The 23,722-nt window shown below is 46.1% G+C and overlaps 1 protein-coding gene and 1 long non-coding RNA gene across 12 annotated transcripts in view; both read right to left on the bottom strand.

Moving 5' to 3' along the window:
* Positions 1-14,441, bottom strand: part of USO1 (USO1 vesicle transport factor) — a 61,834-nt gene extending 47,393 nt beyond the window's left edge. For 6 of the 11 annotated variants that reach the window (XM_075565220.1, XM_075565190.1, XM_075565205.1 and 3 more), the window contains exons 1-2: positions 11,803-12,160; positions 4,089-4,175 (exon numbers count right to left, since the gene is read on the bottom strand). In XM_075565220.1, coding sequence (XP_075421335.1) covers positions 4,089-4,175; positions 11,803-11,868 — 153 coding nt within the window. In that variant the 5' untranslated portion in view covers positions 11,869-12,160. Of the gene's footprint in view, positions 1-4,088; positions 4,179-11,802; positions 12,162-14,362 lie in introns of those variants that run through there. The other 5 variants (XM_075565229.1, XM_075565235.1, XM_075565200.1 and 2 more) reach the window with 4 other exon arrangements.
* A 653-nt stretch (positions 14,442-15,094) lies between these two features.
* LOC142471917 (uncharacterized) lies at positions 15,095-17,292 on the bottom strand. The gene is made up of 3 exons (XR_012789556.1): positions 16,991-17,292; positions 16,358-16,467; positions 15,095-16,047 (listed from the first exon to the last, which is right to left on the bottom strand). It is a non-coding gene; the product is annotated as an uncharacterized LOC142471917 (long non-coding RNA).
* Positions 17,293-23,722: the final 6,430 nt, after the last annotated feature.

The raw sequence follows: 23,722 nt of genomic DNA on the forward strand, positions 1-23,722 counted from the left end.
TCTACAGGTTGGTAGCCAATTTAAAACATACCACGTGTATTATGTTACCAAAGTCTCCTGAAAGAACATTCAGATTTCAATTTTATCGTCTCATATATTATGTTACCCTCTAGTCCGTAACATGTACATTTAACTACCTTTATAATACAAAAAGGTAGAAATAACAGTCAATAAAAAAAACCAGGGAAAATAAAAGTAGTAATCATTGTATGAGTGTTGCAGTTTGTTTAAAATTCACATCAAAATGTCCATAAAGTGTAAACATATGGGTTCGGTCTCTGCATGGACATGTTCAATGTTAACCTAACAAGCACTTACAAAAAGAGGCTCTTTTTGCTTTACAATTTCAACCTCACCTATCACTTTGTGACAATGTGTTCTACATATGAAGAAGCAAAGAGACGACTCAGCGCACTCATCAGCCATCCATTTAATTTTCCATGCAAATCCCAAGGCAATTGCAGAACTAGCAATACATGTGACCAGCAAATCATCCAATGTTCTTGAGTCACAAAAATAAAGTCTTGTCAAAAACTGGATGGAGATCATATTTACTTTGAAGACTATTACTTTGCAATGAGTCACTTCTAAAAGAAATTGGACAAATTAGAGCGGCAGTCTGTCCTGGTTTTATTTTAAGAGATCTCTTCTCCCTTTTCCAAAGTTTATTTTTTTCATTTTGAAGCATCGTTCAGATGTCCGTCTGTATATTTTTATAGCACCATCCAAGTACATAGCGCTTTACAGCAGTAATACACGTGACATAATATTATAACACATAATAGGGATAAGTGCATCAGAAACTAATAGGAAAAGGAATCCTTGCCCCGAAGAGCTTACAATCTACAGACGAGACCACGACTATTCTAAAGCTTGCCTTAAACTAGCCCGGTTACATGCTGGGTATGTGCTGGGCTAGTTTAAGGCAAGTTTAAGGCATTTCTGCATTGACTAATGACCCATAGGATTAACACAGCAGGGATCCCTGGCAGTCCCATTCAGTTTGAATGGGACTGCCAGGGACCCCCGGTGTTAATCTGATGGGCCATTAATCAATGCAGAAATGCTGGGGCAAGTTTAAGGCAAGTTTAAGGCATGTATTCAGAATGTACCTGGGTCTTTTTGGCGATTGCCACTGGTTTGTGTTAGAATAGTCGCAGTCTCTATTGTAAGTGGTAAGTATGGAGAACTTACAGAGACAGTAGGAGGGTGATCTGGTAAGTGCGTCTGCAAGGGGCCAAGGTCAGTGTATCCAAGATGTATAGTATCAGCCAGCAGAGAGGTTGTAGGTGGGAGAGGGCTTTAGATATAAAAAGGGGGTAGACAAAAGACATCATTGAACAGAACTCAAGAATCGGGATCATGTGTAACAAGAAATTAGGGCTGAGATGTAAGGAGGGGCAGAAGAGTGTATAGCCTTAAATGAGGAGGAGAATTTGGCAAGTGATACAGAGTTAAATAGGAAGCCAGGGGAGGGATTTCAGCAGGGGAGACGCTGAGAAAGATTTAGGAAATAGTAAAGTGATTCTGGCAGCAGTGTCTAGAATTGATTGTAGAGGAGACAGGTGAGAGGCAGGAAGGCCGGACAGTAGAAGGTTACAATAAATCGAGAAGGGAGAGAATAAGAGCCTGTGTTAACGTTTTAGCAGTACAAGCACAGAGGAAAGGGCGTATCTGAGCAATGCTACAGAGGTCAAAACATCCGTTTTTAGCTAGATTGTGAATATGAGAGGAAAATGTAAGCGAGGAGTCGAGTGTGACCTCGAGACAGCGTGCTTGTGATACTGGGTGTATGATAGTACTGCCAAAAGTAATGGAGAAGGGGTCAGTAGGACCAGGCTTGGGAGGAAGTATGAGGACATACAAGCTCTTAACATTAAGTGTCTGTAAGGTTAAAATGAAGTTTTCCCAAGAGCACAGTGCAGTCTAAAGATTACCACGGTAACATCAGAAGCCAGAGAAAACTGTGTTTAGCCCAGGAATTCTATTTTTGTTTTTTTTTATAACAGCAAGAGCCTAACATGTTATGCTTCCAGGAGGATTGCGAGTTTAACTATTTACTTTTGGTTGCAAGACTGTTTGCAAGTCATTAAAATGATAAACTTAACTTTGATTTGAAAACTAATTACTGCATGGTGCCATCATTACACAGATAAATAGCCAATCTTCTTGCCATGAACACTGGATTCAAGCAGTACACAAAATAGCTGTAAGGACGTTACTGAATGGTGATTGAATCATTCGAAGGAAGCCGATCACTCTGATCAGTAAACATGTCATCCCTGCTACCTGTTCCCCAAATGCGAGATTTGTCTGGGTTCCCACAGGCCTCCCACTCACAGGCATCCTAGATAAGGTCCGTCAAACTCAGAACAGGTTGGGGGTCAATTCTTAAATCTCACTGCAAGACCTCGGACCACCACATCAGATGGGCGGGAGAAATGTTCTCTCACTATCTAAGGCCGAGTCCATTGTGTGGGAGACTGCACGGAGGCGACCGCGCGGGGACGCGATTAAGGCAGTGATCGCACCCATAGATAGCGCGGGTGGAAATGGATTTCTTGGCGCGACACACCGGTCACGTGAGCAGTTCGCCCAATGAGGGCCAACCAGCTCCGTGACGCCCCTAGGAACGGCCCGTCGACCATGGCCAGGGAAATCGTCCACTTTCCCACAGCCTCCGCACGGGTGAAGGCACCATGGCCTGGGCCTAATAATGCTCACTATTTATGGCTGCTCAAATCAATTATATACTTGTCCAAAGTGTGAAGCAGGGGAAGTTTCTCATTGCAATTAGATGCGAGTACTAACATAACTCTTTTTGCTCAGCTCCTTGCTCATGTAAAATTTGAAAAGACATTTGAGAAAGATTTTATTTTGCTAGACTTTAAGTCGTACAACAGCAAATAAGATTTTTCAGAACTTGAACTATTTCATTACTGCCAATGGCATAAATGTGTTGGTGTGCGGACAGATGGAGCACGTGACTGACTTTTGTCACTACACCACCATATTTACCAATCAAGTAGCCCTGAAGCAAAGTTCTCTCATTGTAATGTTCACTGTGAGGCCCTTGCTACAAAAACAATGCCAACCATTTAAGAACAGCTTTTAACCAAGCTGCAGAAGTAATACGTGTTATAAAGTCGTGTGCATTCAATTCTCTACTATATTTAATTTTGTGCAATTAAATGGGTAGCGATCATGACAAAGTACTGGAGTGAGATCGTTGTTATTTGACTCCATGAGCTGCATTTGAAAGTTCAAAATGTTCCCGGTAATGTCACTTACATGTTGTGATTGGTATGCGGATGCACTATGGCCTATGAGGTTATCCTATTTGGCCTATATATTCAGTCATCACTCTGAACAGAATGTGCGATTATAAGGCCTGAATACATCACTGTTTGCTGATCATGACAAAATTAGGGCATTTACAAAGCAACTCCAGTTCATGGTCAAGGATGTGAAAATAGGAAACATCCAATCAATCCCAGCATTGGATAATTTCATCATAGAAAACGAATTACAAATTTACCTTAATACCTTAATCTCATTAATAACATCCAAGGTTGGGATCCACTGCCCTAGATTGCTAGTAACCCATTTCTCAGAAAGCCTAGGTGTCCAAAATAAGAATGAATCCCAAAGCCATGACTTTTTTTTTTTTTGATGATGATGATGATGATGATGATGAAAGAGAGCAATTCTTTAAGAATATCCAGAAAATAAAAAGATCACTTGTGAGCACATTCACGTTTCTCAGATAGGTCTGTAGCTCAGCTTTTCACCATATTCTCTTAGCAGTGCTTCCACTGCAGCAAGGGATTCTGGGAAATGACATGCAAATCAGCACTCACTCACCTTTTGTTTTAAAATATCCACACACCCTTTAATCAGAATAGATTTAAAAATAAAAGAAAAAATACCCTGCAGGGAAGGGCCTCACGATTAACAGTAGAACGTATGACGTATTTGTTATAGGTAATTTATCCCCTATTGAAATAGATTCTTATTGCTATGTACTGAAGTACTGCTACTGCATATCCAGTGTTAATAAACAATGCTGCTTTAAATGGGACACAAACCTTTGATAAGGATTTGAGAGCTCGCACTGCATCTCTGCGGTCATCGAGTAAGGTGGATGAGGCTACTCGGTCACAGAGTTTCTGGATCTGGACAACAAAAACAAACAACACCATCAGAGCAAGAAAAATGTCAAATCAATCGCAACTATTATTATCATTGTTAGTTTGTAAAGCGCCAACATATTCTGCAGCGCTATATATTATAAAGAGTGTGGTGTGGGGAAGGCTAGATGGTATCATTTTGATACTCTTTAATAGAATTCCCTTTAGGCACTATTGGACCATATACTAGGTATTCTCCCCCCGTTACTTTAGGGGCTCATCTGGGAGTTGGCCATAATTAGTTGTGATCCACTCATTAGCCAGCTCCTTTCCCAGTATCACTACTCTGACCAATTTTATTGAGAATTGTCACTGATCTCTGGTGTGTCATTCCATCAGTGCTGATCTGTACCTTATATTCTCTACCACCTGACAATTGAATTAATGTGTTCGAGTGATTATTATATATGAGGGGATTTAGGTACCTTGTTTAATTTCTTTTTAAACACAGTTATACAAACACTCAGTAATATATGTTTTAAGTAATAACATTAAAAGTTACATTTTAAATCAGAGCTGTACATTTAAGTGAATTTTCTTTGGGGTACATGGACTTATGTACTCTTCACTTTACCGTTTCCAGCAGCAAATATGTGAAGATCTAGTGCAACAAAAAGTTTACCAGATCTATGGAATTGCTTTATTTCATACCTGTTTCTGCGGTGCCTCGTGAAAATTGTCACTTGTGAATTCAATGATAAATGACATGAAAAAACAAACATAATCCTAGTACCATTTGGATTTTTAATACTAAGCCCAACAAGTGGGTTATTTATCAAAGTCTCTTTAGAACAACAACAGAACAAATGAATGAATGAAAAAAAAAACAGCATCAGATTTACCAAAGGGAAGAAAAACATTTTCTTTTGGGGATTGTTTTCTTTGATACATCTTGTGCTATTAAACTTTGATAAATAGCTTCCAACAAGCAATGCAAGTGTAACAAACAGAAAAAATTATACCCATGGTGGGCAGGGTTTATTCATCGAAGTCTCAATATAGGTGCAAAGAATGGGCAAAAATAGTACCAGCTGCATCTAGAAACAGTAACTACATTTCATGCAAATTGATTATTTTCTTTTCCCCAACTTGTGCAGCTTCATTGATTACAGTATTACAAGCCCATTTTCCTCTCTATTTTCCCTGTGCTGAGCTTGTGGGGCTTGGTGCAGTGCTTTGAGCTGCTTGGCTGGGCTGTGTCTGACGTCCTGGCCCCGTCCCATTTTTGCCCCGCCCCCCACACCTCCGATCGCTCCTTAGGCTGCGCTTATAGTGCTGACGAAAGCGGCGTGACGTTGCGTCAAAACAAATGCATTGACGCGGTCGCCTGCGCTTATAGTAAGCGCGACGCGACGGCTTGGTCACGATCCCTGGAAGTTATTTCAATTTGATTTTTCCAGCGACCGCAGTGTGACGTCAGCGTCACCGGCACTATAAGCACAGCCTTACAGACCACGGTTTTAAGCTGCGCACGTGCCGCCAGGACGCCAGGCGCGCGTGCAGCAGGCTCCACCGGGGACTTAGCCTTACCTTGGCTCCGGCGTCAAATGTGACGTCACGTTGCCATGGTCACATGGCTTCAAGTGACCCTGCGACGTCATTTGATGCTGCGTTGCCACGACGACGCGTCACTGGAAGCCATGGTAATTGAGTTACAGAGGCCCCGCGCGGTTCCCCTTCATTTAATTTAAATGCCTTGGGGAAGGGCGCGGGACCTCTGTAACCGCTCGCGCCCCCCTGGAAAATCTCACGCCCCTCAGTTTGCGCACCCCTGGGGTTGAGTATAGTACAGCCAAATTAATTTATGTTGGGGGTGTGGATGTTAAGGGGTTATTGGCAGAACGTAGGGTGCGTTTAGCGATATATTTGGGTTTGAGGTCACAGATGTAATGGGGGGGGGGGGGGAGAGTTTTGATAGCTGTAAGTCAGAACTAGGGTTTTAAGTGTGATTCTAAAAAGATATGGGAAACCTGTGTAGGGATTATCAAAGTGGCGCAGAGGAGCGATGAGTGAGGTAGATGATTCTGGCAGTAGTCAAGGCAGGACAGGTTGAGTGAGTGAATTAGGAATGTAGTGGTGTCGTGAATGAGAAAAAGGCATATACTAGCAATATTTCACAGACGGAGACAGCAGGACTTCGTGAATGTGAGGAATAAAAGGAGAGGGCGGAGTCAAAGATGACCCCTAGGCAGCAAGCTTGGGATGATGTGTTTGTGGTATTATTGACAGTCAGGGAGAGTTTGGGCGTGGGGGTTCCAATGGAAGGGTGAGAGAGTATTAGTTCTGTTTTCGACATGTTAAGCTTCAGACAACGGTGGTACATCCGGAGGCGATTGCAGAGACGCAAAAATAGAGATGATCCCTCTGAATACACTCTAAACTTCCAATAATTAAATGATAATAGTATTAAAGTGCTTTATTCAAAAACTTATCAATATAAAAATGAAGTAAAGATTGCTGAATATGTATGTCTATGGCCAATCATACATAACATAGGCACCAATAGATAATCTATACATATATACACATAGCAGATTAGTGACCAGACTAGGTCTAAATTACAGGTAAGAAGCATGGCCAGAGTGCTCAAGTACCAGGCTGTTTTTAATATTGTAATAAATCCTGAACCATAGGTATAGGGGAGTCAATATTCATCATAAGCAAGTGAGTGTATCCATAAAGTAGTCACTTGAGCAATTCTTGCTGAAAACTGGGGGTAAGTGGAATAACCACCCACTCCATTTCATTGGGAATGTCCATAAGGCATGAAGTTATGGTTGTTGTTACTCACGATCACCTCCATTGTCTAGGTAGACGTGCTGTTGCTGACGAAATCCAGATACATGCAAAAAAAAGTAGGAGCACAGCCAAACAGGAGCAGGGAGAGGATACAGTAATACACTTGATAAAGAACCTATCGTTCGAAACGCGTAGGAGGTTTTCCACTATGCTTTGCATACTCCAATAAAGATTTTTGTATTACTGGATCCTCTCCCTGCTCCTGTTTGACTGTGCCCTACTTTTTTTTTGATCTATCTACGTCTAAATTACGAATGAGTATATGTAGAAGGAGAACCCATTCATTTCAGCCAGTAGGCAGAGAGTATAATTGTAGTCTGTTAGTGTAGTATGAGGTCAAGTATCTATGGTACATAGACCTCTTAGTTTTCAACCACAACTTAAGGTAGGTCCCCGCTGCCTACTGCAGCGCCCGCCATCAAGAGCTGCCCCTCAATGGGGCTGGGCCTGCTTCCTACCTTGTTGTGCAAACAGATTTCCCTGAAGACAGAAAATCTGTGCTCACAACTCAGCACTGGCCACTCCCCCCGGCTGTTCAGCCAATAAGGGTGAACCTGCCGCATGATGTCATGGCCGCGCCCCCAGCCATGCCCGCGCCCCCAGCCATGCCCGCGCCCCCATCTTTCACCCTGCAGCTCACTGCAGACCAGGGAACTCAGCAGCACACGTCGCCAGCCTGGTAGGCGCGCGTGCAGCGGCGACATCGGGGCCTCAGCCGAACTCATATGACTTGCCGGTGGTAGAACAAGTAGGATACATGGTAAAATATGCATGGACCTTGGTATTAATGCAGTGGTGTCTGCAATACTTCAGGTAACTATTTAATAGTTAGCCCAAACTCCTACACCCACCACATCATGAATATATATTTATGTCAAAAAGAGTGCTACTGGACGTGGCAAATGTATACAGCAAAAGACAGGGGTGCCCAATGCTACATCCAATTGACAAAACATATATGGTAATAAGTATAAAGTTTAAATACTTCAATAACAATAATAATTACTTGGTTATTTAGTTTAACCCTTTGGCCAAAGCGTCGTAAGCCTGCATACCAAACGTCAAGGTATAACCAAAAATGCAGGTCCTACACTACACTGTGACCCTTCCTTTTACCTCTGTATGAGGGGAAAGAACCATAGTAGTAGGTCCTGTTCTTGCAGCAAAGTGCAAGACCTCCCAAGTTAAAAAGGTGAGGAGTGTGTTAATCAATTTCTGACTGGTAACAGTTGTATGGATGTAGGTGGCACCTCCCCCCCAGGGCTCACCCCTCCTCACCTTTTTAACTTGGGAGGTCTTTCACTTTGCTGCAAGAACAGGATCTACTATGGTTCTTTCCCCTCATACAGAGGTAAAAGGAAGGGTCACAGTGTAGTGTAGGACCTGCATTTTTGGTTATACCTTGACGTTTGGTATGCAGGCTTACGACGCTTTGGCCAAATGGTTAAACTAAATAACCAAGTAATTATTATTATTGAAGTATTAAAACTTTATACTTATTACCATATATGTTTTGTCAATTGGATTTAGCATTGGGCACCCCTGTCTTTTGTTGTAACTAAAGCAGGGCCACGCTTCTCGGCGCTTCGTTTTTCGTCGATCCGGCGGCACCGAGAAGGAGGCCACCATCTTTGATTTTCTGTCGCGCATGCGCAGAACGGGCGGTTGCGCCCGGCGCGCATGCGCAGACTTGTCTGCGCTCGCATACCGTAGTTTGCACGCGCCGACCATAGGCCGCGCATGCGCAGAACGGCGAAAACGCCGTTCTGTGCATGCAAAATCACTGAAAATCGCCGGATCCGCTTTGCGGCGATTTTCACTATACGGCGGGCCCCTGGAACGGAACCCGCCGTATACCCGGGGCCCTGCTGTATTTAATAGTGTAAGTCATCACGGGCGCATATTTTAGTGCGTTAGACCAATGTATGGTGTGGAAAACTTAATAATGCTATGGTAAAAAGATGCACACACGACCGCCCACATAGCGTAACGCAGTGACGTCACTGCGCACGTACCACAGATTTACGTTTTGCATCAGAACGCTCAATTAATTCCGCCCTTGATGAAGCATGCTGTTGGTAGTATGTATGTAGTGACGTCACAGCGTTACGCTATGTGGGCGGTAGTTTTGAAAGTGTTGTATTGTATCTAGCAATAATTTGCTACAAGGGAAGGGTCTGATTTTATGTTATGGTGGCTAGTTTAAGAGGCTATAACTGGATATGGTGCTGTGATTGACACTGTGCCTCTAGGCATCACACATTAGGTGTGCCAACTATACATTAATCGGTCCTCGACCTGACCCCATTGCCGCAACTAGGAGTTGATCCAAGATATGGAATGCCGAACCTTCACACTCCGTACCACCTACATGCTCTCTGGAGCGTAATGAAGCAGTATATCTATCTATCTGATTCACAGACACCAGTCTGATCTATATCCAGCATTTATGCCGGTGTGCGGCTTTTCAGCCCGACTCATACCTGGGCACGGCTTGTTTTGATTAATATAGTCGATACCTCAGCTCATACCCAATATCGCTACTTGTGTATATAGGGGACCAGTAGACATGGTAGCATTTGTCTGCGATTGGGATATATGCTCTTTTGGCTGCACCTATGTTTTTCCCCAGTTATATATTACTGTGCTAACAATTAGCGAGTTTCTCAAACATGAGGTTGAGTATTTCCGGGATCTACTTGATGTATATACTATATTCCTAGCTGTATACCACTAGACCAGGATAAAATAGGCAGTTTATGTTATTTAAGCATAGCAGACATTACTGTAGCCCGGCATCCGTGCTTACGCACGTACCACTACCGGACATCTAGGCATCATCTGCGTACCTCCTTAGATTAACTATCCAATCCTTTCTGGGGGTCTCTGCAAATATCAGTATACTGCAACTCTTGCATCTACTGTGGTGGATACTTACATCTATTGTAGAGTTCACCGGGCAGTAGCTGGTAACCCCGTGATCACATTTTTAATTAATATCACACGACTCACGCCATATACCAGGGATACTTGACCATCTATCAGAGAGTCTGCCTGGTGATTAAGAACAAACTGTAATATAAATCGACAGCGGTCGTGTGCGTCTTTACCATAGCATTATTACGTTTCCCACACCATTAAGTTGATACATTGGTTTAACACACTAAAATATGCGCCCGCGATGACTTTCGCTATTAAATAGTTACCTGAAGTATTGCAGACACCACTGCATTAATACCAAGGTCCAGGCATATTTTACCATGTAGGGATCGTGAAGAGAATTTCCACCTTTATTCAAGTCACAGGCATTTTGGCATTTAAACAGTCAACCAACACAGTTGCGTTTCTGCCAGTGCATAATTGGAAATGGAAACCGTTGTCCTGGGCCCCAGGAAAGCAGTCTACGGCCCTGTCTGGTATAACCACATACACTACGTATATGTATTTATGTATATATACATACATATCAGTAAAGGGATTCTGATCCGTGCTCATGCTTCCTTAAGATTTTGATTTGGATCAACTGCCCCCTCTTGCAGCTCCTGTGCGTGGAAGTACTCCCCTCCACTAAAATCCACCGAAGATAAACTCCACAGGTGGATCAACCACAGAAGAAAATAGCACAGGGCACACCAAGGGTGAAGATATACATAATGTACAGCACAAATTAAAGCAAGTAGTAATTTACATAGAAGTAGTCTGTAGTCCATTGAATTCTTTAAAAAAATATGTCCATGCTGCCCGGCCGGTGATTGTAGAGCTAGGAGACTAGGAGTGTTTGATCCAGCGCGCTGCCTTTTTCAGCCACCATAATTTAAAATGTGATGGTAAATCCTACAGCCTTGAAAATGGCAAAGCCAGTACAACCAACCTCACACTGATGAGACCATTAAGATTGAAACATGTCTGTGAGTGGTTTCTCTGGCTTTGCATCCGATTCCCGTGCTGTGCTTAAAGCTGTGTTTACTCCAAGCATTAGCTTATAAGGGTTCCATGTAAAAATGGATTTCAGGCAAAAGGTGACAAGGTGTGCTCATCTGCATTTCATTTCCCAGAATGCCTTGCTGCACTGGAAGCACTGTATGCTAGGTCAGGGGAGCGCAAACGTTTCCTGCTGCGCCCCCCTGTCTGCCTCCTCCGGAGCTCGCATCCCCCTCCTCCCTGGCAGATGCGTCAAATGACGTCAGGTAACGTGACCTGATGCGTTATTTGACGCCTGTGACGTCACGACACTGTGGCATCATATGACGCCGCGTTGCCATGGAGACACGCTACAGCTTCTGAATCCAGGTAAGTTTCTTGTTGCAGGGGCCTCACGCGATCCCCTGGTATTTAATTTAAATGCCTGGGGAAGAGCGCGGGACCTCTGCATCTGCCCACATCCCCCAGACAAATCTCCTGCCCCCCAGTTTGTGTACCCCTGTGCTAGGTGATAATGGTGAAAGGCTGGGTTGCAGACCTGTCTAAGACATGTGATTGTGCTCACAAGAGATTACATATATATATACACACATATATATATATATATATATATATATATATATATACACACACACACAGCTTCTACAAATACGTATACACATGTATCCGTGTTGTCTTCACATATGGTGGGTACTATACAGATTTACACACAAATCCAGCATTATTAAGCTCATGTGTGAGTGTGATTTTATATATATATATATATATATATATATATATCTATATCTATATATCTATATATGCTATGGTTCAGTATAATATATAACACATATAACGTGGTGTATATATGTATATACACACACACACCATGACACAGGTAGTTGTGACTCACAGTATCGGCTCCGGAGGGCTGGGTCCCGGGGCTCTGACCTCCCATCACCCCTCTCAGGAAATTCATGTCTGATCCTGTCCGCTCGCGCCTCTAGGACAGCTCCGGGACGGGCAGCGGGGAGGACTGCCCTCGCTATGTGTTTAGATCACCCGTGGATAGATGGGGGGGGGGAGGGAAAGCAGGGAGCTCGGTGCGGTAGAGATGCGGGGGGTGCAGCGCATGTATAGAGGGCCGCGGTGTGACGTGTGCACAGTGTGTGTGTATCACAGCACCCCCTTCCCAATCGGGTATCTGGAGCTCACACAGCGTTCCACATCCCCCCGGAAGCGGCGCGAGGCCTGGCCAGGGAGTGCGCGTGCGCGGGGGACGTGGCATGACGTGTCCGAGCGAAGGGCGCGAGACGGGGCGGGGCCTGACAGATCAAAGGGGACAGGGAGAGATGTTTGTATGCAAACATACTGTGTGTGTATTTATTAGATATGCATGCACACATACATATATATGTATGTATTTCACAAATATACATGCACGTGTCTAAATACTGTGACACCCCCACCTCATACTATACAGATACATTATATTTTGGAACACCTGTATTGATTAATCCAGGCTTATTATAGCAATACGGATATTTTTTCCCCTCAGCTGGAGCAGAACCTGACCTTACAACACGCAAGAAGACCACGTTTTGAAAATAATATACCACTGCTTTAAAAAAAAAAAAAATGATTTTTAAGCTTTACCTAAAGGGGGACCCGTGATATTTTTGTTTTATTTTACACAAACAAAAAACTATAAATTTGGCGCTGGCTCACAAATAGAAAGTTGCAATATCTCCCAATAACGTTGTGATTTTTAATTGACCGAGTGAGCGAGCCCTGATTGTGCGGCGATTTTATGTTCACAGGGCAAGTATTCCCAGTGAACTAACCTATTTGATGACTCAGAAACCAGAAGGTGACAGGGCATTGGGGGGCTCCTGATCAGCTCTGGGGTAACGTCTACTTTCAGTAAACTGGGGGAGAAAATCACGAGTAGTAGGACTGCTGCTTTATCAATATAGTTGTATCTCTGTGATCCTATTTAAAGCAAACATTTGGTTGCTTTGGTTTCTTTGCAAATTAAGCTTTTCATTGGGGGTCTCCGAATAAGGCCGCAGCCAGGGTAAATGAGAGTGCGCTGGCGCTCATTTTGCTCCGGCGTTTTGTGTCCTGTTAGTTGCGCGTGCGGGGGGGGCTTGTCAGGGGGCGCGGCTGTGACATCACGGAGCTGGTTCGCCCAATGAGACACATCAGCGAGCAGCAAAATCAAATATAACTGTCTCGGTAAGCAGCAAGCTCACGGGCACATGCGCACGCAGCCTGGACAAGCGCATTCAGAAAAATCAATCTGAGTGCACTAAGCACGAGCTAAGCTCCACCCTGGCTGCAGTAAGGCTAAGTTCCCGCTGGCGCTGAGCACGCTCATGCTTGGAGAGCGCTCCAAGCATGAGCGCCGGGTGTCCTGCTTGTACACACGCTGGGAGGGGGGGGCATTGCGGGGTAGTTGAGGGCGCGGGTAAGCATAGGTTTTTTGTTTACCTAAGCACCGATTGCGGGTGAGCTTGTTTGCACGAGCGCCGCTCAGCGCTAGCGGGGACTTAGCCTAAGGGAGACGGTTATATCGAGACTGTTTTAGGGGTCTTTTTACCCATTTAGCTCATAGAGATATTACACAGCTAGCCTACACCGTGTCTGATTTCAGTTAAAAAAATAATGATTTAAGTCAATGGATTGCTCCATTGCGGTCTCCCCCTTTCAGGGTGAGGGCTTTTTCGGCCATCTCGTTGTGACGTGTGGGTTTGCATCACGATGTTACCTGCATTCCTGGTTCTGGCCTCTTCCCCCTTTTGTGTTCGATTAATTGCACCTGGAGGTCACGTGACGAGGTGGAGCTCAGGGCTGCAGGTAACGCTGTGATACGCCAGCCAGGGACGATTTTGTGCTGAGAGGGAGGCAACGACTGAGCTTCTGAACACACTTGCTCTGTTGAATCTCACCTGCCTGAGACTGGAAATGTCGGCGCTCTGTGCCACTCCAGGGGTGAGGCTGGCCCTTGGCCAAGAAATTTAGATCACGGAAAAAAAATAATTGGTTACCCCTGATTTCTATCCTTAAATTCGTCACTGCCACAGTGCAGCCATTGGTTCATTTTGGTCTTTGGAGGGATTACACATTTAAATAAAAGCAGCGCTACAAGTGTATCTTGGGAAAACTAATCACACCCGACAATTCCTACTGGATACGTTTCTGATCTTAGTGCAGTATACCTGTAGTACTAGTAATACACTCATAGGCCCATCTGTAGAATGCAAATACAGTTTCTACTGTGACAATAATGAGTGGATATTGGAGTAAACACCAAACTCTGCAAATATTTGATAAACACATTTGAAAGCAAAGCACTCACCAGCACATATGGGAGCATAAGGAGGGAGGTATGATACAATGGTTAAGGTAATGGTTTACAACCAATGGTTAGGCTTCATCACTAGGATAAACATATATTGCCTCAAACTTACCTGAAGAGTTACACGCAGATAAACTAATGAAGATGCCTTCATCATTCATGAAAATTCAGTGGTGTGAGGTACCTTTATCAGAGACTCAGTACACAATGATGCAATTTTTAGCTACGCTGCAGGGAGTCTCCCTAATATTTAATCAGAGTTGTTCAGTATGTTCTAAACAAGCCTATCAACTATGTTTGTCAGTCACTAGTAATTATGTATGGCTCACGATTTACAGAGGTGTGTCCAATTAAAATACATCAGTGACGGAGCGGCCTTGTCGGTATGGTCAGAAAAGAGCTTGCACACCACTTTCTTGCAATGAAAAGTGCTTTATTTCCCTTACCAGGGAAGCAGGTTGTAGTTGCACAGAGAATAAAGCATTGAAATGAAATGGCATCAGTCTGCAACAAAAACAATAGTCCTTAGTTCCAGGCACACAACAGGGAGTTCAGGCTCTCCCCTCAGCCAGGCTCTCCCCTCAGCCAGGCTCTCTGCAACCTGTTTCTTCACAGGTTGAGCGCAAAATGACAGAGAAGAAGAAATCTGCAGTCTTCCTTTTAAACCTCCCCTTTCCAATCAGCTAGCAAACCTGACAGCTAGGGTGTGGTTCTTTTGGTCCGCTAAAGTGAGAGTTTTTTTAACCTCTTGTATACTCCCTCATAATCACCAACAATAAATGTTTGATTTATAAAGCAGCAGTTTGTGCTGCTCTTCATTATTTGGGGGGGGGGGGGTCTTTTTTAATTTATAGGCTCTAGTGAGACCCGCAGATTTCAACTGCACTACTCCAAGGAACCACCGGTTACCTGTAAATTAACCCCTTATTCTCTTGGACAAAAATACTGATGTAGCCGTGACCCCGGATTCACCCAAATGAGCGGGAGGTTGCGCTTGCCAATAGTAGTTGTAAAAGCCCGCGAAGGAGGGGAGTGCATTTGGCGGGAGGAAGCAGTCCCTTGACCCAGCAGCCCTGCGGGGAGGGTCAGGTGAGAGAATCTAGCCAATGGGCGGAGGAGGTGCCAGAGATATAGGCAGTGGTTGCGCGCACGTGGAGTCAGAGCTGATTGGAGAGGAGAGGAGACGGAGAGTCTGTGAGGGGAGGTTGAACCGCCCCGGCGCAGGCCATGTGCCCCAGGCCCAGTTAGCCCTGAGTCACCTTAGAGACAAGCTGAGCTAGGGACACCCTTAGTAAGGCTCCTGTTCCCCTACCACTGTAAGTTTTTACTGGGACTATTCTGTCGAGAGGGAGGTCTGGGCTCAGCCCCCCCGCCCCCCCTTGGAGTTGCCGGAGTCCGGGTGGGAGCGCCCCGGACCCTAGAGAGAGAGAGAGAGAGAGAGAGAGAGAGAGAGATAGATCGGTGTCGACGTACAGAGACCCTTTTTGAAGATCGTGGCAGTCCCGAGCACCGGAGTGCTCAACTGTATCATTCATTTACCCTGCACATAGTGGCTGCGCAGTCACCCATACACACACATAGGGCTGCTGTGAGCGGGAGGACTAATCCGTAAGGATCGGACACGGGGTGGGCTCACCCGGTGGCGGGTGTGGGGATTACTGTTGGCGTCCGCCGTGGCGCAGGTTATTGTTGGCGTCTGCCGTGGCGCTAGGAAATGTTGACGTCCGCCGTGGCGTGTTATATAATGTATACCCGTATACAGGGATGTTATGGCATGTAATGTACCGTGAGTTTGACCTGCAAGTAAAAGAGATTGGTTTTAGAACTTGGCTGTGTAAGGGTAATTCTTGCATATACGTCCTGCGAAGACTCACTCCCCCTTTGGCGGGATCTGTCGCAGGTGGAGGCGCTGCACCGGACATATATATTGTATGCACCCCAGGCTCTCCGTGGCAGAGACTTAGGCCCTGTGAGCCAGCAGGTAATACAGCATATAGTACCAGCTTGCTAGTGATAGGAAGCAGGGCTACACTTATGTAGGTAGTGCTGCTCCCCCAACCCCCTGGGAGATCTTGCCTAGCTACAGGGTCTGTATGGTGCTCGGTACCTATTTGGCTCAGGAGATGCTGACAGTTCCGCGATGACATGGGGAAACAGGACAGGATTACGGTGCTTCTTGGTGTTCTCCTTGGTGACAGCGCCTCCAGTCATAGTAGGCTGAAAAAGAAAAGAATTGCGCAAACAATACTTAACCAGAGGAACAAAAATGCCTAAATTAAATAAAACTAACTCTCCCTGCAGCTATCCCAAGAGAAAGTCAATAGACAGAAGGTAAATAGGACCTAAAGTGCATAGGAGAGAGAGAGAGAAACAACATAGTGTAATCTGTATAAATATAAGGCAAAATCCTGCTCTAAATGATTGATTGCACTTTTGTCAATCAACAGGTTGGAAACAACATGGATTTTCAAATTAAAAACACTATCACCCTTAGGACTTAACTTGGAAATGGATCTAATATCCTTTCTATAAAATCTCTCCTTATTTTATATTTGAGTTCACATTATTATAGGACATGGTAATGTTAATATTTCTAGTTTAGCTTAATTGACTGTATAATTATTATGCATGAGATTGATTCTAGTGATGTAATATATTATGTATTTTCTGCATTGAAGAGTTACAAGAATTGTACTTTTTGTATTGGAAAGGTAGAAGAATTGTTTTTAAAGAGGAGTACCTTTGTCAGTATTAGATTTATTATGCTTGCCTAAATTATCCTTATTGATTAGTAAGGGTACAAATAGGGAGATAGTGAGCAGCTGTAATCCAGACCCCTGACGAAGCCAGCAAGCAAAACTAGTTGGGTAGAGGACGTGGACACAAGATTTCTCTGGAGGACTTGCAAAGAGTATCTTGCGAGACGTGAGATTAGTCCTCACGTGACGCGGAAGCGATTCCGGTGCATGAAGGTATCAGGGGGGAAGGACGCGGGACGTCTCTTTGATCTACCGAAGAACCTCGTGTGCCAGTGAGCAACAGTGTACAAGACGAGAGTGTGGGAAGGGAAACGCAGGATTCGGCTAATGGGCGTATTGTGACCCCGGAGGATATATCTTTTTTGTGTGTTTTAGTTTAATAAATTGTTTGTACAATCGTACAACCTTCCCATTTCCTTATCTGAAATATTCCTCTGAGAGCTGTGCCAATTTCTCCAGTCCATTGGAGCCCAGCAGCTGCACCGTTGATGTGGAATTCATCTGAACCTGACAGAGAGGATTCTTCAATACAGCAGCTAAGACCTATCAATTTGGCTGATATTCATCTGGCATCCTGTAAGTGCAATCATTTATAGCAGGATTTTGCCTTATATTTATACAGATGACACAATGTTGTTTTTCTTTCTCTCCTATGCTTGTTAGGTCCTATTTTCCTTTTCAGTAGAGCTGAAGGCAGTCCCTACCATAACAGTCTTTACTCCCTTACTCCTGTCCAATAGACTGCCGCTTAGCCAGAAGTATAAAAAGGGAGGCTTTATTTATTGTAGCAGCCACTGTTGATGTCATTACAGAATTTGCATTAGTTGTCGGGGTAAGTCCCAGGCTTCTAGATGGTGCTGGCCTGCCGGCATTCTTGAGACCTTGCTATATTAGTTCTTGCTGCACTCAGCCCATGAGGGGCTGAAAACATGCCTCTCTCCCAGCCGGGAGGAGACTGTACGTCCTTACACCATGAAGGGGGAAGCTGTACTGACTTTCACTCCCCTCTAAGGGGCTGAGCTCTTTCCTATAATTTGGTCACTTCCTCCCTGAGGCTTAGAAGGGAGGGCACAGGATCTGCACCATGATAGGCTGTACACAGATTCCTATGTCACCTCTACTCCAGTCACTCAGGGAGTCAGTATGAGGAGGGAACAAAACCCATAGGATAGCCTGTCACTGCCTGGAGCTACTAGGGCTTACGTGACAGGGAGGCAGAAAGATAGCCTGGACCAGCCATGGCTATACTCTCCCCTAGGTGAAAATTCCTTTGTCCTCACTGGGATCTGTGACGATTGGGCTTCGGCCCGCCCCAGTGACGCGTCCTGTTATGAGACGGGTGATGCACGTCACGCTGCCAGGTTGGGGGACACTGCATGCACTGTGTCCAGGCTCCGCCCCATGGCACGCCCCGTAACGAGATGCATGACGCACGCCGCACTACCAAGCCAGGGGACACCGCACGCACCTCGCTCAGGCTCCGCCCCTGTGACGTCACGGGTGATGCACATTGCACACGAGCTACGCGCAGGCGCCGCACGGCTCTGAGAAGTCTGGCTCGCTCTAATTATTCCTCACCTGCTCTTCTCCCTGCCCCTGCCGATCAGTGGAGTCAATATGTCTGAGAGGGCGGTTCTCATTCATTACTCTGCAGCCTTGTACTAACCAGCTTTTGGCTACCTGTTCCTTAAATGCTCAGCCAAACCTGCTGCAAATTGGCTGAGCATAAACTTCTGTTTATGTAACAAAGTGCTTGCCAAAAGCACACTGCTGCCTTGCTGTTGCCTTGTTAACCCTTGCCTTCCTTGCTCCTGTTTGACTTCGGCTTGTATCTGGACCTCCACCTTCCCTGATCCCTGACTTCGGCTCGTATTTGGACGTCTTCCTTCTCTACTTCTAGACCCCGGCTCCGCATCACGACTATCCAATCTTTCCTATCCTAGACCACGGCAAGTACCACGACTACTCTGACATCTCCTACCCTGACCCGGCTACACAACCATCACTCTGCACTTCGGACTTGGTTGCTCGGTTGCAGGTCGGTGGTTAACAACATGCCCACCTCAGCCTCGCGGCCCTGTCCTGTTTGTGGTGAGCACCCTTTGCAGGATCCAATTTGGGCACCATCCAGTAACCTGAAGCCTGCAATACAGAAAACAGGTTACAACTGATGTATTATATAACCATACCGTACAAAGACTGCTAACCCGTATCATCCACTGAGTACAGCGATGATGAAAAAGTAACTCTTCCAACATAAGAAGACTATGGTCCTTATTTATAATATTTCGGGTCAGGCTCCTTCACGACCCGCCCATCAAACGTCTTGACCCAAATAAAATAGATCTTAGGGGAACCAGGCATCTGTCTGACCTCTACTCTATCTTTATAGATACAGGTGCCAACCAACCATTCCTCCATAATGGAGCATACCTTGGAATCTGTTACAAATACCTTCTCTGAGCTTTTAGCTTTCAGGTATTCCAAGACCGCCTGCTTAAGCCAATCGTGAAGGTTGGTCTCAATTTCATCCATTATTGGCTCTGGCACATAGGGAAAAGTGTATCCGTGAGACTGCCGGTACCGGTGTAGTAAGGCCCGGTCAGCTCTACTAAATTGTAATATGTTACACCAAGCATCTTGGCTAGGCAGGACCCAAAATTTAGGTTCACTTGGTTCCACCTTCTGATATGGAATAGAAGACCCTTTGGTACTCTTACCCCTAAATTGATTTCACCCATCCTCTTAAGGAGGGCTTCAGCTATATCCTCAGGTGATAGGCATCCTTCTTCCCACCAGTGATCTATTACAGGACCATTGACCAGCAGTAGCTGGGTTCTGTCCACACAGGCAGCATAATCCTGAAATAGGGGATCCAACCACTTAAGGGTTTCCTCATGTTGATGTTCCATAGTGTGACTACTGGGTCTAGTGTCCACCCGGGAGGACACACCGGATGTAGCCAACTGTTGAGACAGTGATGAGTCCCTAAAGGACATAAATGACAATGAGGATTTAGCTACCGGAATCCAACTCTCATAGGGTATGTCTTCCTCAGAATCCTCATCTAACCACCCATCTCTTCCCCCAAAATACCAGTCTCTGAGATATGTTAACATACCGGGTGACAGATTATCACTAGGGAACTTGGTGAGTACCCAGATGGGGTCAGCAGAGGCACCAGTGGCAGAAACAGCCAGTTCCTGAACAGGGATGGTCATGGCCGAAAGGAGGTGACTAGGGGCCAATGATTGAAGCCTAGGACAGTCCCGGACAAACCTCTCTGGGTTGGCCTTACCCTTAACCTTGTATGGTTATGCAAGCTGGGCATAGGGGCTGGTGACAGGGCATGGGCAATGTCAATGACTAGTCCTGTAGTGGTGAGCTTAGGTTTACCACGGCCTTCAGATAGGGGCAACAAGGTAGCCTCAGGGATCAGACGACCTCTTCCACATAGCAGTTTCTTCAGGGAGGCAGGAGCAGTGAACGATGCATCTCACTCACCCCAGCAAGTCCCGACACCGACTCTGCAGCCACCATCTTGACGACGTCATCATGAAGAGCCATCCACGTGAGATCTCCAGGCAGTTCCAAGTTCGGCGGCGGCAATGACGTCACATCCGGAAAAAACGGACGTGCATCACCCCCACGGCACACCAAACAAGGCCCCGCCTGGCTCCTCGTTCGGGTAGGCTGCATCTGGAGCCGGGAAGAAGTAGGAGGCTCAACCGTCGGAACGTAGGAGATGTCCGTCGGTTCCTCAACAGGCAGGTCTTGGGCAGCGCCGGCATCTTCCGTGGGCGTGGAGCTCCTCTGATGTTCCGGGAACCTCCGCAGCCTTCAGGATGGACGCATCTGGGCCAGATCTCTTCTTAGGATGACAGGTAGGTGAGGGTCTCTTCTCCGCAGGTTCCGCACAGCAGAGGTCAGCTTCTTCTGGGACCGATGGGGACACCTCCTCCAGGACGCGATGCCGGGGTGAGTCAATCGCCCTGGCGGCCATTTGCATAGAGCTTGTCTGCTCCTGGGGAACCGCACCCGACACCCCTGGGGCAGTCCATTCACCCCCTGTATCTGCGGGCAACACAGGTCCCAGTCCTGGAACCGTCGGTAGCACCACAAGGTTGGTATCAGGCACCAGAACACTGGTACTTTGATTAGCCGGTATCCAGCTACAAGGGCCCATGGCTGGCACTGCGGTGTATAGGTCAAGGTAGACCGCTGGTTCTGCTGGCACCAGATCACGTTGGCATCCTGGCACATTAGGGAGCTGGGTACACGGGCTCATGATGTCGCTCGCGGCATAGGCCTCAGGGTCCGCACCTAAGGGCAAGCGGACCCGATCGTAGACAGGCGCAGGGCAGACAGCAGGGGCCGCACCGGTTGGGGTGGAGGCCTGCTCGATTGGCTGAAACCCCACAGGAGTAGGTACAGGGTTGGCAGGCCGAATGTACAAGGCTTTGCAGTGTTGGCACTGTGCGGTGTGGCTGGCATCACCTCCAAGTAGGCGGCAGTTGGGGCAGATGCATCTCAGATGGTGTTGCCCACGGATGGTGACCACCAAGTAGCCACCAGGCAGATAATAATTTGCCAACTCCAACTCGGACATTTTCTTTTTGGCTGAGATAGAATGGTTAACAGCACTGGGACAATGCAGTTTCTCTCGCTCCCAACGCTCCTCAGAACTGAAGCTCAACAGGGTGTGGTAACTCCTCTCCTAGTAGAGACAGAGTCTTTGACTGGTTCATGCAGTTTGGCCCCTCCCCTAGGTGGAACACAGAGAAGGGCAAGGTGGATAAAATTAGTGACTTGGCTCCGGCTGAGCAAGTCACTGCGATGGGCGGAGCCAGGTTTTGACGCCGAAGAACTTGTAGCAACTTTTGCAAACAGGGAGCACTTTTGCAAACTTGGGGCTTGCTTTTGCAAACCCATGCGGTCCCTCACTTTAGGCGTGTCGTGGAGGCGGGGGGTGAGCCAGGCACATATCGACTCTCCTATATCACAATTGGTGATTCATGCGTTTTTTAACATTTTTTATTGTAAGTGTGCATTTTTAGTACCATTATAAAATTACGTTTTACTATTGGTCTGCACTATGGATGTATTTCTTTTTTACATGCATCCTCATCTCGCTGTGATTGGAGACTAACATCACTCCAAAGCCTGAAGTTTTTCCTGCTATCCAAGCTGTCTCTTGTTGCCCATTTTTTACTAAAATCCTGTGAGTAGGCTGCACATAGGAGCCAAGAATTCTACAGAGTTTATTTACTGTATTTTATTGTCTGCACTTAGATTGTTTTGTCTTGTTTCCCTTGATGCTGCCCCTGGGCTGCGAATACACTTGAGTTTGGTTGGATCCATGGAGAAGCTGGAATCGGAGATGATCCAAGAAATGCCGTGGAGGTTCGATGTAATTGGCACTTTTCCAATTTAGCAAAAAGATGGTTCTCGCGAAGGCGTAATAGAACCTGTTTAACGTGAGTAACGTGTTCTTGGGGGGGATTTGGAAAAAATCAAAATGTCATCTAGATAGATGAGGAATTTGTTGTGAAGGTCCCGGAATATCTCATTGACGACGTCTTGAAAGACAGCGGGGGCGTTACAAAGGCCGAAGGGCATGACGAGATACTTGTAATGGCCATTGCGGGTATTGAATGTCGTCTTCCATTCATCGCCCTGGCGAATTCTCACCAAATTGTAGGCTCCAACTTGGAGAAGATAGTTGACCCCTGAGGGCGATTGAAGAGTTCCGAGATCAAGGGTAGGGGGTAACGATTCTTAAGTGTAATTTTATTGAGGCCCCTATAGTCAATACATGGCTGAAGGGACCCGTCCTTCTTCTTGACAAAAAAGAAGCCGGCTCCAGCCGGAGAAGAGGATTTCCGAATAAATCCCCTCTGTATGTTTTCACGGATATAGTCGTTCATGGCTTTGGTCTCTGAGAGCGAGAGTGGATAAGTTCTTCCCCTGGGGAGCACCGAACCGGGCAGGAGATCAATAGGGCAGTCGAAGGGGTGATGTGGGGGTAGGACTTCGGACTGAGCTTTGTCGGACATCGCGAAATTCTTCGTATACCACTGGTAGGGAATTAGCGTCTTTCTCCAACGTGAGTAGCCCACCGACCTTATGCATCGGCGCCACACAGCTCTTCACACGAGTACGCCACCGGATTGGTTATTTTTTGTCCAATTGATGCAAGGATTATGGCGTTGGAGCCACGGAAGACCCAGTATCACTTCCACAGAGGGGGTATGGATCACATCCAGATGAATCTCCTCCTTGTGGTTCCCCTCCACCTGTAGATGGAAGGGAGTAGTCTGCAGGCAGATGAAGGCTTGTTGAAGTGGCCGTTACCTTCTTGCAGACAATCGGGATGTGGCTCCTCTCAGTGAAGACCTGGTCGATAAAATTGCCCCCCCCCCCGATATGGAATCAACGCATGCCAGTGCGGTGACTCTGAAATTCTCTTCTGTAAGCAAAACGGGAATCAAAATTCTGGTAGGTAGGACCTCTTTGGAGGGGGAGATGAAAAGTGTTCCCAATGAGACTGCCCTGGATCTCATTGGGAGTTGGCATTTCCCGGTTTGAGTGGGCACTAGAGCACTTGATGGCCGGGTTTGCCGCAGTATAGGCAGAGACCGGCGCTGGGACGACATTACTTCTCAGATGGGGACAGTCTATTGCCCCCTAGTTGCATGGGTTCCAGGGAGTCG

This window comes from Ascaphus truei, chromosome 1 (genome assembly GCF_040206685.1).
Source record: "Ascaphus truei isolate aAscTru1 chromosome 1, aAscTru1.hap1, whole genome shotgun sequence".
In the NCBI taxonomy this organism is placed as follows: domain Eukaryota; kingdom Metazoa; phylum Chordata; class Amphibia; order Anura; family Ascaphidae; genus Ascaphus; species Ascaphus truei.